The sequence below is a fragment of the Mustelus asterias genome, chromosome 5 (genome assembly GCF_964213995.1).
Source record: "Mustelus asterias chromosome 5, sMusAst1.hap1.1, whole genome shotgun sequence".
NCBI lineage: Eukaryota > Metazoa > Chordata > Chondrichthyes > Carcharhiniformes > Triakidae > Mustelus > Mustelus asterias.
The window spans coordinates 77690085-77703892 of record NC_135805.1 but is presented as its reverse complement, the minus strand read 5'-3'; the positions used below and the strand labels follow the sequence as shown (position 1 = coordinate 77703892).

Sequence of the window (13808 nt, the reverse complement as noted above, 5' to 3'; positions counted from 1 at the left end):
GTAGGGACCAGGACAGGTTGTTGGTGATCTGGACACGTAAAAACGTGAAGCTCTTGACCACTTCCACCTCATCCCCGTTGATGTAGACAGGGGCATGTCGACCTGAAGTCGATGACTATCTCCTTCGTTTTACTGACATTGAGGGAGCAATATTGTTGTGGCTCCATTTGGATAATAAGTTGCTTTTCTATTTTTCCACCAATAGACAACTCTCACACTTATCCACATTAAACTCCATCTGCCACATTTTGGCCCATTTACCGAACCTGTCCATATCCATTTGTAAAATTCTTATCTCTTTATTACAATTTACTATCCCGCCTATTTTAGTCTCATCTGCAAATTTAGCTTTAGTACCTTCTATCCCTACATCCAAATCATTATAAAATAGATTGTAAATAGTTCAGGCCTGAGGACCGAACACTGTGGCACCCCATCAGTTACATCTTGCCAACCAGAAAAAGACCCATTTGTCCCGACTCTGCTTTCTGTCGGTTAGCCAGTATTCTAACCAAGCTAATAAATTATCCCAACCCCATGTGAACTAACCTTGTGTATTAATCTTTTATGCGGCTTCTTTTCCAAATGCCTTCTGGAAATCCAGGTATACTACATCTACAGGATCCCCATTATCCACTTTGCTTGTTACACCTTTGAAGAACTTCAGCCAATTAATCAAACACAATTACACTTCACAAAACCATGCTGACATTAAGGAACTTTTATAAATTGTGAATATCTTTTAGACATATTCAAGGGCCAGGTCTGTATAAAGTAACTTTTCAGATTTTACACCACAAAAATATCCGCATATTGTGTAAGTTGAATCAGTTGCACAACCTCTTTACTGGTTAATGTTATTCACATTCTGGTTTTTAGTGCTTTTGGAAAATGTTTCAATGTTGAGGTTCCATTTCCCCTCTCAGTTAGGATTAGAAGATCCCATGGCACTATCTGAATAAGAGCAGAGGAGAACTGCAAGTTCTGCCCTGTCCTCAATCAAAATCACTACCACAAGTAATTAGGTCATTTATCTCATTGCTGTTTGCGGGATCTTGACCTGCACAAAAAAAAACTGGCTGATGCATTTGTCTGCTCGACAGTTGACGACATTTCAAAAGCACATCAATATTTGTCAAGCACTTTGGGATCTGCTCAAGATATTTAAGACATTATAGAAATTGAAGTTCTTTCCTTCACTAATTGTATAAAATAGACATTTTATTTGGCTTTGTATAGAGTATGAACCATAAAATGTCCCTGGGTCAAAATACTCGGTTTCTTTCTTACAATGCTGGTTGAGAAAGATAAAGTGTTCTGCAGCAGAGAGAGTTATTTACTCCTCGTGGGTACCTTAAAATCAATCAGTCCAAAGAGCAATATAGAATTCGCTAGTCACAGAGCATGAACAATATACAAAAACTGGTTTGCAGAACTGAACTATTCGGCACAACAACTGCTGTTACCATTCAGAATATTGGGGTGGTTCTCAAAGAGCACAAGTGAAATATCAATACAAATAAAGTATTGTCCTCTGTTATATAATTGGTAGCCCCAACTTGCATGGGTGAATGCATAAAGTTTTCATAGCGTTTAAGTTTATTTATTAGTGTCACAAGTTGTGGTGAACCATCGTTGGTTCCCACTGGATAGTGCTGAGCCAGGGGCTGGCCAGTACTACAAGGATGTACATATGTTACTGTTGGGTTGTGCTATTGTTGCTGTTGGGGTTAGGGTGGGGTTGTTACACCTCTGTACTGTAGTGTTGTGGCACATCCCAGTCGGGCTCCGCCTCCTGGGAGAGGTATAAGAGTCCCTGCTCTGGCCGGGACCCCTTCAGTCTGGGATAGTGTATATAAGTTCTGGTAGCTTCGTTACAGTAAATAAAAGCCTTTCATTTACTGAGCTTCAAGCCTCGTGTTTGAATAGCACATCACAAGTAGGCTCACATTAACACTGTAATCAAGTTACTGTGAAAATTCCCTGCATTATATAGCTGGCTTTCACTGTAATTTACTAACGTGTAATGGCAGACATGTAAAAAAAGTGTCCACTTGAACTGTTGATTAACATCGCATTATGTGATGTACTTCTCTTTCAAAACTTGTGTTTTGAGTGCAATTTGAACTCTACAGTACTTAACAAGCAGTACTATCAGTTACAACTTGGTCAGTGGTTGCAGCATTTTCACAAATGAAAACTTATGCACAAAGTGACAAGGCAGTAGAAAAAGTGAAAAATTATAATTATGGTGTGAATGCCATTGTTACAGTGCCCAAAATCAGAATCCATCAGTTCCTTCAATTTCATTCCACTGCAGGAGTGTAACAGCTGCCATTAAGGTTTCAAATTATAATACATTTTCAAATACAATAAATCAACAGATGGATCCGGACAGCAAATTCTGTACTCTGCGTACATCTTTCATCAAAAAATTATTTTAAGCTCCCCAAGTGATCATGCAGGAAAACATAATACACACTCATTTAATTTCCCCTCATCTTGAATAGCTCAGGCTTTGCACAATAAGACTCATATTCATAGCTTTGTTACATTAGCAACCCTGACTGATAAAATGTGACAGATGTCCAGATGGGACTGTTTGCTAATAATCCACTTAGCCAGATTATACCTCAGTAAGCATTTGTTTGGAACCCTTTGGTCTTTTCATTTGCTAGGTCAGCTGCGGATATTAAATGTGCACAAACTTGCATCAACTTTATTGCACATTTCTACCAGCAGCTTGAACTTTGCGTAGCTCAACGAAAGTAGAGAATCAGGGCTCTAATGAGAAGCACATGGATAATGGGTCTTCATCAAGGGAGAGCGTGGTTATAGGCCCTCTGCGTATTATGCATGACCAACGGCTACACCTGACTCAAAGATGGTGTGGCACTGAGGATTGCATACATCAGAGAGATTACATCACAAACTGGCTTAAAAACCCCTCAGCCCAGTAGATAAAACAAAGAAAACATTTGCATTTTCATCGTGCCTTTCGTGACCTCCGGATGTGCCAAAACACGTTTCAAACCAATGAAGGAATTTAGAAGTTCAGCTACTGTTGTAATGTAGGAAACGTGGCAGCCAAACTGCAAACTGCTTTAAACAGCAATATAATAATGATCAGATAGCCTGTTTACATCATTACACTTGTACCATGACAAAGCTGAATTATGTATGTGAAACCTCTGCACATCTGCTCAGAACATAATACTGTTTCTACAACATGACAGCTGCATCGCTTAAAAGTGGTTCCAAACAATCTTTTGCCTTTCCATCTGTCAGTCACTATTTAGCCCTGAACGTTTTATGATGGTTAAAAGTTCACGAACAATTCCAAGCTGAATATCATAACAGAGAATACCAAATTGCCACATGTACCCAACTTCGCAAAATCTTATGACATTTAAAAAATTTTTGTTTGCTCCAGATACCTTTTCTCCAACCCAAAACAAAACATCCACTAAGTTAAGTTTATTTATTAGTCACAAGTAGGCTTACATTAACACTGCAATGAAGTTACTATGAAAATCCCCTCACCGCCACACTCCAGCTCCTGTTTGGGTACACTGAGGGAGAATTTAGCATGACCAATGCACCTAACCAGCACATCTTTAGACTGTGGGAGGAAACTGGAGCGCCCGGAGGAAACCCATGCAGACACGAGGAGAATGTGCAAACTCCACACAGACAGTGACCCAAGCCGGGAATCAAACCCAGGTCCCTGGCGCTGTGAGGCAGCAGTGCTAACCACTGTGCAAGTGTCCATCCTTAATGATCCAAAAGATTTATCTGGTGTATGAAGCAACTTAGGATATCAGGCCACAAAATAAACAAACTCTTTTAATAATTAAGGATGCACAAGAGTACAACCATAAACTCTCAATCTCTACAACTGATCGAAACATAAACACATCAACTGACCAATTCTCTCAGGCTACGCGAGTCAAGTTTATTAAGATTAAAAAACAACTGCAGATTTCATTTTCTTATAAAGCTCCTCCTAACTTTAGTGTCCATTTAGAAATAATTTGACCAAGAGATCTTACCAGGGACTGGATGCTTACAACATGCTCTTTCAGCTCTGACTACCAAGAACTAAACTCATGGTCTTTTGTTTAGTCAAAATGCCGATGAAATCAAGCACTCCATGAAACACAGAAGCCTGCCAGAAAGACTATACGTCCACTACACCCAATTTTTCCTGCGTGCAGTTTTTGCCACATGGCATGATAAGAGCCCTTCAGACAAACAGCCTCATTAAGCCAATCCAGTCCAGCACCAATAGCTGGAAGATTTTCTCCTATTTATTGCGTTCACTTGACTGCTCCATAACTGAAGTAATTGTGTCCTGCAAGAGCTTATTTTGCTCCCACTGATGTGCTAATAATGCAACCATGTGTTCTTCACTTGGAGATGTGACCTATAAACGCGAGTTGTCAAGATACTAGGGATGATGGTCAAGCAGGAATTTTGAATGAGCTTAAATTTATGGAATGTACTCTGAGGAACATTGGCATAGTTAAGGCAAGAGATGACATGAGGATCAATGAGATGGACTGAGGTAAAAGTGGAGATGGGCAACATTCTGCAGCTGGAAGTAACCAGTTTTTGGGATGCAGGAGGTGTGAAATCAGAAGTTCAGCCTGGGCTAAATAAGATGCCAAAGATGCAAACAGTTTGGTTCAACCCGGATGATGGGAGTAGGGTGGGGAAGAGGGTGAAGATTTGGCAGCCCAAGTGCAGAGTTCAGGCCTGGTCCAAAGACAATGCCGGAGTTGTCCCAAGGCTGGATGTCATGCAATATGTTTAACAATGCAGAGGTGGGTGTAGAGAGATATCGGAAAAGAGGTGGGTATCAGCATGTGTCTGTTTTTGGATGTAAATTGAGGGAGTGGATACTCAACAAGACCTTGGAGTCTTCGTGCATCAGTTGCTGAAAGTAAGCGCGCACGTACAGCAGGCAGTAAAGAAGGCAAATGGTATGTTGGCTTTCATAGCGAAAGGATTTGAGTGTAGGGATAGGGATGTTTTGCTGCAATTGTATAGGGTGTTGGTGAGGCCACACCTGGAGTATTGTGTGAAGTATTCGTCTCCTTATCTGAGGAATGACTAAGGAGATTTTTCTCAGTACTCAGCAAAAATATATTCCTGTGATAAAAAAGGAATGTAAGAAAAGGGATAACCAGCCGTGGATAACTAAGGAAATAAAGGAGAGTATTAAATTAAAAACCGATGCGTACAGTGTGGCCAAAACTAGTGGGCAATTAGAAGATTGGGAAAGCTTTAAAAAACAACAAAGAACTACGAAGAAAGCGATAAAGAAAGGAAAGATAGATTATGAAACTAAACGAGCACAAAATATAAAAACTGATAGTAAAAGTTTTTACAAATATATAAAAAGGAAAAGAGTAGCTAAAGTAAATGTTGGACCCTTAGAAGACGAGAAGGGGGATTTAATAATAGGAAATGAGGAAATGGCCAAGGCCTTAAACAAGTTTTTTGTGTCGGTCTTCACGGCAGAGGACACAAATAGCTTACTGAAAATTGATGGTTGTGGGATTGTAGGGGGTGAGGTCCTTAAAACGATTACTATTACTAAAGAGGTAGTGCTTGGTAGGCTAATGGGACTAAAGGTAGACACGTCCCCGGGCCCAGATGGAATGCATCCCAGGGTACTGAAAGAAATGGCAGAAGTAATAGCGGATGCGTTGGTTGCAATTTATCAAAATTCGCTGGACCCTGGGGAAGTGCCGGCTGATTGAAAAACAGCTAATGTGACGCCACTGTTTAAAAAAGGAGGTAGACAAAAGGCGGGTAACTACAGGACGGTTAGCTTAACGTCTGTAGTTGGGAAATTGCTGGAATCCATCATTAAAGAGGAAATAGGAGGACACCTGGAAAAAAATGGTTCGATCAAGCAGACACAGCATGGATTCATGAAGGGAAAGTCGTGTTTGACGAATTTACTGGATTTTTATGAAGATGTAATGAGTGCGGTTGACAGAGAGGAACCGGTGGATGTGGTGTTTTTGGATTTCCAGAAGGCGTTCGATAAGGTGCCTCACAAAAGGTTGCTGCATAAGATAAAGGTACACGGAGTTGGGGGTAAAGTGTTACCATGGATTGAGGATTGGCTATCTAACAGGAAGCAGAGAGTTGGAATAAATGGGTGCTTTTCTGGTTGGCAGTTGATGACTAGTGGCGTGCCGCAGGGATCGGTGCTGGGGCCTCAACTGTTTACCATATACATAGACGATCTGGAGGAGGGGACCGAGTGTAGGGTAATAAAGTTTGCGGATGATACAAAGATGAGTGGGAAAGCGAATTGCGTGGAGGTTGCGGAAAGTCTGTAGAGATTTGGATAGGCTAAGTGAGTGGGCGAGGATCTGGCAGATGGAGTATAACGTTGACAAGTGTGAGGTTATCCACTTTGGAAGGAATAATAGTAAAATGGACTATTATTTAAATGGTGAAAAATTACAACATGCTACTGTGCAGAGGGACCTGGGGGTCCTTGCGCATGAATCGTAAAAACTCAGTTTGCAGGTGATCAAGAAGGCAAATGGAATGTTGGCCTTTATCGCGAAGGGGATGGAGTATAAAAGCAGGGAGGTCTTGCTACAATTGTACAAGGTACTGGGAGGCCGCAACTGGAGCAGTGTGTGCAATTTTGGTCCCCGTATTTGCGGAAGGATGTATTGGCCTTGGAGGGAGTACAGAGAAGGTTCACCAGATTGATACCGGAGATGAGGGGGGTTAGCTTATGAGGAGAGATTGAGTAGATTGGGCCTGTACTCGTTGGAGTTTAGAAGGCTGAGGGGAGATCATATAGAGACATATAAGATAATGAAGGGGCTAGACAGGGTAGAGGCAGAGAGATTCTTTCCACTTAGAAAGGAAACAAGAACTAGAGGACACAGCCTCAAAATAAGGGGGAGTCAGTTTAGGACAGAGTTGAGAAGGAACCTCTTCTCTCAGAGGGTAGTGAATCTCTGGAATTCTCTGCCCATTGAAGCAGTGGAGGCTACCTCGTTAAATATGTTTAAGTCACAGGTAGATAGATTTCTGATCAATAAGGGAATTAAGGGTTATGGGGAGCAGGCGGGTAAGTGGAACTAAACCACTATCAGATCAGCCATGATCTTATTGAATGGCGGGGCAGGCTCGAGGAGCTAGATGGCCTGCTCCTATTTCTTATGTTCTTATGACGTCCGTGCTATAGAGGGAGTACAGCGAAGGTTTACCAGGCCGATTCCTGGGATGGCAGGTCTGTCAGATGAGGAGAGACTAAGTCGGTTAGGATTATATCAACTGGAGTTTTGAAGAGTGAGAGGGGATCTCACAGAAACTTATAAAATTCTAACAGGATTAGACAGGGGAGATTCAGAAAGAATGTTCCCAATGGTGGGGGAGTCCAGAACGAGGGGCCATAGTTTGAGGATAAGGGATAAACGTTTTAGAACTGAGGTGAGGAGAAATTTCTTCACCCAGAGGTGGTGAATGTTTGGAATTCACTACCACAGAAAGTAGTTGAGGCCAAAATGTTGTGTGATTTCAAGAAGAAATTAGATATAGCTCTTGGGGCTAAAGGGATCAAGAGATATGGGAGGAAGGGGGGAAAGCAGGATATTGAATTCAATGATCAGCCATGATCAAAATGAGCAGACTCTAAGGGCCAAATGGCCTACTCCCGCTTCTAGTTTCTATGTCTGAAACTTTGCCCATGTCAGCACGTGATGCTGCAAAGAAATGTGGCAAAGAGGAGGAGTCAAAAGGTAAATCAAAGCGTTTGGGGGTGGGGAAGGTGCCCTAAAACCATTATTCAAAATTCTCCTGCTATATTGGAGAGAGGCAATTGTGATACCCACCATGCTGGACAAGAGAAGAAAGGCAGTGGAAAGAATAGTGGGATTAATGGTGTCAACACTTACGTGGAGCTTGAAGAGGGTAAATACACACCACTGTCAAAAGAAGTACAATTTCTGACTCTGATTAAGGTTGTCACTGACAGCAGATAGAATATGTGGTTTAGCACATTGCTGAGAAACACAAGGCGCCAATCAGTGAGGGGAGGCAGAGCATCTGAAGCAGATGACATTAATGCTGGGGGCTTGGATTAAAGTCAGCCTGAGCTGGCGAAGAGTCATCCAGACTTGAAACATTGGCTTTATGCTCTCTCCACAGATGCTGTCGGACCTGCTGAATTCCTCCAGCATTTTCTGTTTTTCGTTTCAAATTCTTGCATCCACAGTATTTTGCTTTTGCCCCAGCTCTCATGTCTAACTTTGAGAACTTTACAGGCATTAATGTTGACAATTGGATCTTGAAAGTGTATCCCAGTCTCTTGCTCGCTCTGTCCCACAAAATGTCAACAATTAAAAGGTTCTCCTATTTTAACCTATGAAAAGAGAGATCATGATTACACTAAGATAAAAGGCAAAATATTGCGGATGCTGGAACCTGAAACAAAAACAGGAAATGCTGGAAAATCTCTGCAGGTCTGACAGCATCTGTGGAGCGAGAATAGAGCCAATGTTGAGTCAGAAACGTGGCCTGTTTTGCTTTCAAAATACAATTATTTCCCCCCCCACCCCCAAATTAAATAGAAAAGACACTGTCCTGAGAATGTACATCAGCATCTAATTTTTTCTTCCCCTTCTAAGTTACACAAGCATCCTGAAGTGTACAATACTAATAATTCTCAATCACTAAAGGCTTTAACAGTTTTTAGGCAGATATTTGTTTTGCCTGTCTGACTCAAACCCATTTTTTAGATTTGCTTCAAAATTTGCCTGGAAAAAAACATAATAGGAAAAGAGTAAGAACATAAGAAATAGGAGCAGGAGTAGGCCATCTAGCCCCTCGAGCCTGCCCCGCCATTCAATAAGATCATGGCTGAACTGAAGTGGATCAGTTCCACTTACCCACCTGATCCCTATAACCCCTCATCCCCTTACCGATCAGGAATCCATCTATCCGTGATTTAAACATATTCAACAAGGTAGCCTCCACCACTTCAGTGGGCAGAGAATTCCAGAGATTCACCACCCTCTGAGAGAAGAAGTTCCTCCTCAACTCTGTCCTAAACTGACCCGAGTAGACAAAGTGACCCCTAAAGCTTGCTCTGTCATTCAATTATGGCTGATCATTGTCCACAACTCCACTCACCGACATGCTCCACATATCCCTCAATTCCCAGACTCCAGAAAATATCTCTCTCAGCCGTAATGTATTCAATGATGGAGCAATCACAATCCTCTGGGATTGAGAATTCCAAAGATTCACAACCCTCAGGGAAGAAACTTCTTCCAATCTCAGTGCTAAATGTTTGGCCTCTTACCCTGAGGCTGTGCCCCCGTGTTTTAGATTCTCCAGCTAGGGGAAAACAAGTTCTCAGTGTCTAACCAATCTATCTCCTTCAAATTCCTGTATGTTGCAATGAGATCACCTCTCAGTGTCCTGAGATGCGTAGGTTAGAGGGATTAGCGGGTAAATATGTAGAAATATGGGGGTAGGGCCTGGGTGGGATTGTGGTCAGTGCAGACTCAATGGGCCAAATGGCCGCTTTCTGCACTGTAGGGATTCTATGATTCTATGAGAAAATGCTGGATAATCTCAGCAGGTCTGGCAGCATCTATAAGGAGAGAAAAGAGCTGGCATTTCGAGTCCAGATGACCCTTTGTCAAAGCTGGTTGCAATTTGGTTACAATTCCACTTAACTTTGTATTGTCAGTGTACTTAGACACATTACTCTCAAGTCATTAATAAAAATTGTAAACATAGAACACAGAACATTACAGCGCAGTACAGGCCCTTCTACCCTCGATGTTGCGCCGACCAGTGGAACCAATCTAAAGCCCATCTAATCTACACTATTCCAATATCATCCATACGTTTATCCAATAACCATTTGAATGCTCTTAATGTTGACGCGTCCACTACTGCTGCAGGCAGGGCATTCCACGCCCTTACTACTCTCTGAGTAAAGTAAACAGCTGATGCCCTTGCAGCGTTCCACTATTCACAGCCTGCCAAGCTGAAAATGCCCCGTTTAACCCTACCCTCTCTCTGTGCTTATAAATTACCCCCAATTCCATGAGCCTTTACCTTTTGTACCACATGTCTTGTGAGGTGCCTTATCAAATGGCTTTTGGAAAACCTAGTATACTATATCTACTGGCTCTGCTTTATCTACTAGTTACATACTCAAAAAAACTTGAATGAACTTGTAAGAACAGGACTACCATTTTGTAAAACCATGTTGGCATTTTCTGATCCAAGTAAAGCTTTTGAAATTTGTTCAACATGTTGAAGATATTTGAGACAGAATTATTACATGATTTGGCTATCTGAAATGTTCTTGATAAAGTCTAGGAAACTGACCACATTACATAGGATCAGACTGCAGGAATGCTTTCAACTGACAGCATCACTACTCTGGACAAATATATTGAGCCTCATCTTACGGCTTTAGAAGATACCAAGTCCTTTAATAAAACCTTTAGGTCATTAAAAGTAACAAGAAGCAGAGTTCAATTGGTAAACTTTACATTCTTGAAACTTATTTTATAAATAAGCTCTTCAAAATTACAAATTTCAGTTAAAGATAACATTATTTATTATTTTTAAAAGCTGTTTGGTTTGAACAGAATCAGTCATCAACAAATAAAACAACAAAATGTTTACATGATGTGAAGTTGCCATTCTGAATAATGACACTTGAAGTTAACATTAAATATCTGCTGAAAAAGTGACTTAAAGTTTTTGAACTGAAATATATTGATAAATAAAATATATTCAAGATTATTCCTGGAAATAATCCAGACCACGAATTCACAAACATGAACAATTTTAATTTCAATTCTCAAAATATTAATAAAAATCCATGGACTGCATCACTGTAAATTAGTGGGCCTGACTGTTACATAGCATAATGATATATCCTTTGTCTCACTATGATTAATGCCAGAAATTGTATTTTTATATTATAGACAAACATTGAATATTGTACAAATTATGCCTACGGGTGTAGGGAATTATGCAAAATTCTTGTAGCTGTCTGTGATACAGTATATTCATTGTTGTGCTGCTACACACGTGATTATAAATGGTTGATCAAGGTTATAATAAAGCTTCTTAAATTAGCAGCAGAAAACACTTATGATTTCAATACACTTTGTGCCATTCTCACCATTTTGCAGATAGTCTTTAGAATTTGAATCCGACAGTAACCAGTCTGTGTTTGCAGACGAATCCCTTACAGAAGCTGCGTCAGACTCAGATGTTGTTAACACTTGCTGAAGTTCTTCATTGCTTTGCTGATCGCAGTCCATAGGTATCATAATATTACCTTCTTCCAGTGTCTTTGAAGTTACTGCCTCCATGTCCCTCCCAGAGAGTAAACGCCAGGAGTCCAATGCAGAGTACCTGGTGTCTGTTACACCCAATTTAAAAACAGGTGCTGGAAGTTCTCTTTGAAGTAAAACTGAGTCATGGCGTGAGAAGTTTAAAGGATAAAATATAAAAATATTTCCCGAGTAGACCGTTGCTTTGAAACCTTTGGCTGTATTGGGGGACTCCGTGCGATAACAGTGCGGTGAGGCAAGCTTTTCACGGAAAGGCTGAAAGCCCCGTTGCTCCACAGGACTGCAGGATATCCAAGCTTCAAGTTGCACTGACCTTTCACATCCTAATTCTGGCACATTGATTGCACAACACGCGCTGCCGGGAGCCGGGTCTGAACTAGAGCCGGAGTGAGCAGCCGGCGCACAGGGCCAGTGCCGGCAGGTTGTCCTCCCAATCCCCGGCGGTGGGTTGCAAAAGCGCCTCGGTGTCCTGCTGGCGGCCGGATCCGCTCTCGGGCATTTTGCAAGTAGCTGCAGCGGCAGCCAGGCTGTGGGAGAGGAGCAGCGGCTCCGGCCCAGCATGGAGCGCAGCCCGGGCTGTGCGGCACGGCACGCGGGGGTCCCCGGGCTGGGATTCCAATGGGCGGGGGGAGCCGGCTCGAGCTGCCCCGGCTACGGCGGCTCGCACGGGCGTCGCACTCAGAACGCAATTCCCAGGCTCCCGGCTCAGGGCCAGGTGCGAAGTGCCAGGTACATCTCCTGCCCAATGCAGTGCAAACCGCGGCTACACCTCACTGCTTTTGAGAAACTTCCTCGTGTCAGCCGGCGGTGAGCACAAACCTCCATCTCTCCCCCAAATCCGAGCCGCTGAGCGCATGTTTCCCCAGCTTTAAAATGACTGCAAAACTCAAATGTTGCGCTGCAGCCAGGTGATCTCCGCAGTGAGCCCGGGAATGAACATGGTGCGAACCCTAACCCTGTGTGCTTGCAATTGCAGCCTGAAAGTGATTCTGCTCATTTGGCCTCTTTTAAGGTCAAACCAAATAAACAAACTCAAGTTGAGTCAGGACAAAGTAAAAAGGGGCAGCTCCCCAAAAGGAGGGGGAACAGCCCGAACAAAAATCAAAGTACAAAGGAAACTGAAAAACATCAAATTATAATGTGATTATTAGGGTCGATAACGCACCCCAACCCCTGCAGTGCCCAACGGGCACGGAAGGCATCAACCGCGCCCGTGGACACCGCATGCTCCCTCTCCAGGGACACCTGGCCGCGGACGTAGCCGCGGTAGAGGGGCAGACAGTCAGGATGGACGGCATTCTGCTCACTTGGGAAATTGAAAAAGAAAGCCTTGGATTTATGAAACACCTTTCACGACTTCGGATGTTCTGAAGCACTTGGAATCATAGAACGGTTCCAGCACAGAAGTCTATTTGGTCCGTCACATCTGTGCCCCTTGTCTGCTACTCAGCTAGTCCCACTTGGTGTTTTTCCTCACAGTCCTGCTATTGTCACTCTGTATTTTCCAACTCCCTTTTGAAAGCCTCCAGTGGTGAATATCTCTGCAGACAAGACCCGAACCACGCACTGTTAAGAAAGGCTCCCAATGTCACCACTCGGGCAGATTTGCAGGAGGTGGACCCTGTTCTCAGCTTCATTTCTGGAGCCTCGCACCCCAAGGTCTGAAGGCCAAAACCCATCATTCACACCATGCTGTCTACCGCCCCCCGCTCCCCGCACACTCGCTTTCTCCCCCCCCCGCACACTATCTCCCCCCACACGCTCTCTTTCTCCCCCCGCACGCTCTCTTTCTCCCACCCCGCACACTCGCTTTCTCCCCCCCCGCGCACACTCTTTCTCCCCCCACCCACCCTCCCCGCCCCCGCACACTCTCTCCCCCCCGCACACTCGCTTTATCCCCTCCCCCGCACACTTTCTTTCTCCCCCCGCACTCTCTCTTTCTCCCCCCCGCACACTCTCTTTCTCCCCCCCCGCACACTCTCTTTCTCCCCCCCCCCCGCACACTCTCTTTCTTCCCCCGCACTCTCTGTTTCTGCCCCCGCACACACTCCTTCTCCCCCCGCACACTCTCTTTCTCCCCCCCGCACTCGCTCTTTCTCCCCCCGCACACACTCCTTCTCCCCCCGCACACTCTCTTTCTCCCCCCGCACTCTCTTTCTGCCCCCGCACTCTCCTTCTCCCCCCGCACACTCTCTATCTCCCCCCGCACGCTCTCTTTCTCCCCCCGCGCACTCTCTCCCCCCCGCACACTCTCTATCTCCCCCCGCACACTCTCTTTCTCCCCCCCGCACACTCTCTTTCTCCCCCCTGCACACTCTCTTTCTCCCCCCCCTGCACACTCTCTATCTCCCCCCGCACACTCTCTATCTCCCCCCGCACGCTCTCTTTCTCCCCCCGCGCACTCTCTCCCCCCCGCACACTCTCTATCTCCCCCCG

The 13808-nt window shown here is 43.9% G+C and overlaps 1 protein-coding gene across 2 annotated transcripts in view; it reads right to left on the bottom strand.

Annotated features, from left to right (window-relative positions):
* akap7 (A kinase (PRKA) anchor protein 7) overlaps window positions 1–12235 on the bottom strand; it is a 157097-nt gene extending 144862 nt beyond the window's left edge. For both annotated transcript variants that reach the window (XM_078212860.1, XM_078212862.1), the window contains exon 1: window positions 11198–12235. In XM_078212860.1, the coding sequence (XP_078068986.1) occupies window positions 11198–11933 (736 nt within the window). In that variant the 5' untranslated portion in view covers window positions 11934–12235. The remainder of the gene's footprint in view (window positions 1–11197) is intronic.
* Between the last annotated feature and the right edge of the window lie 1573 nt (window positions 12236–13808).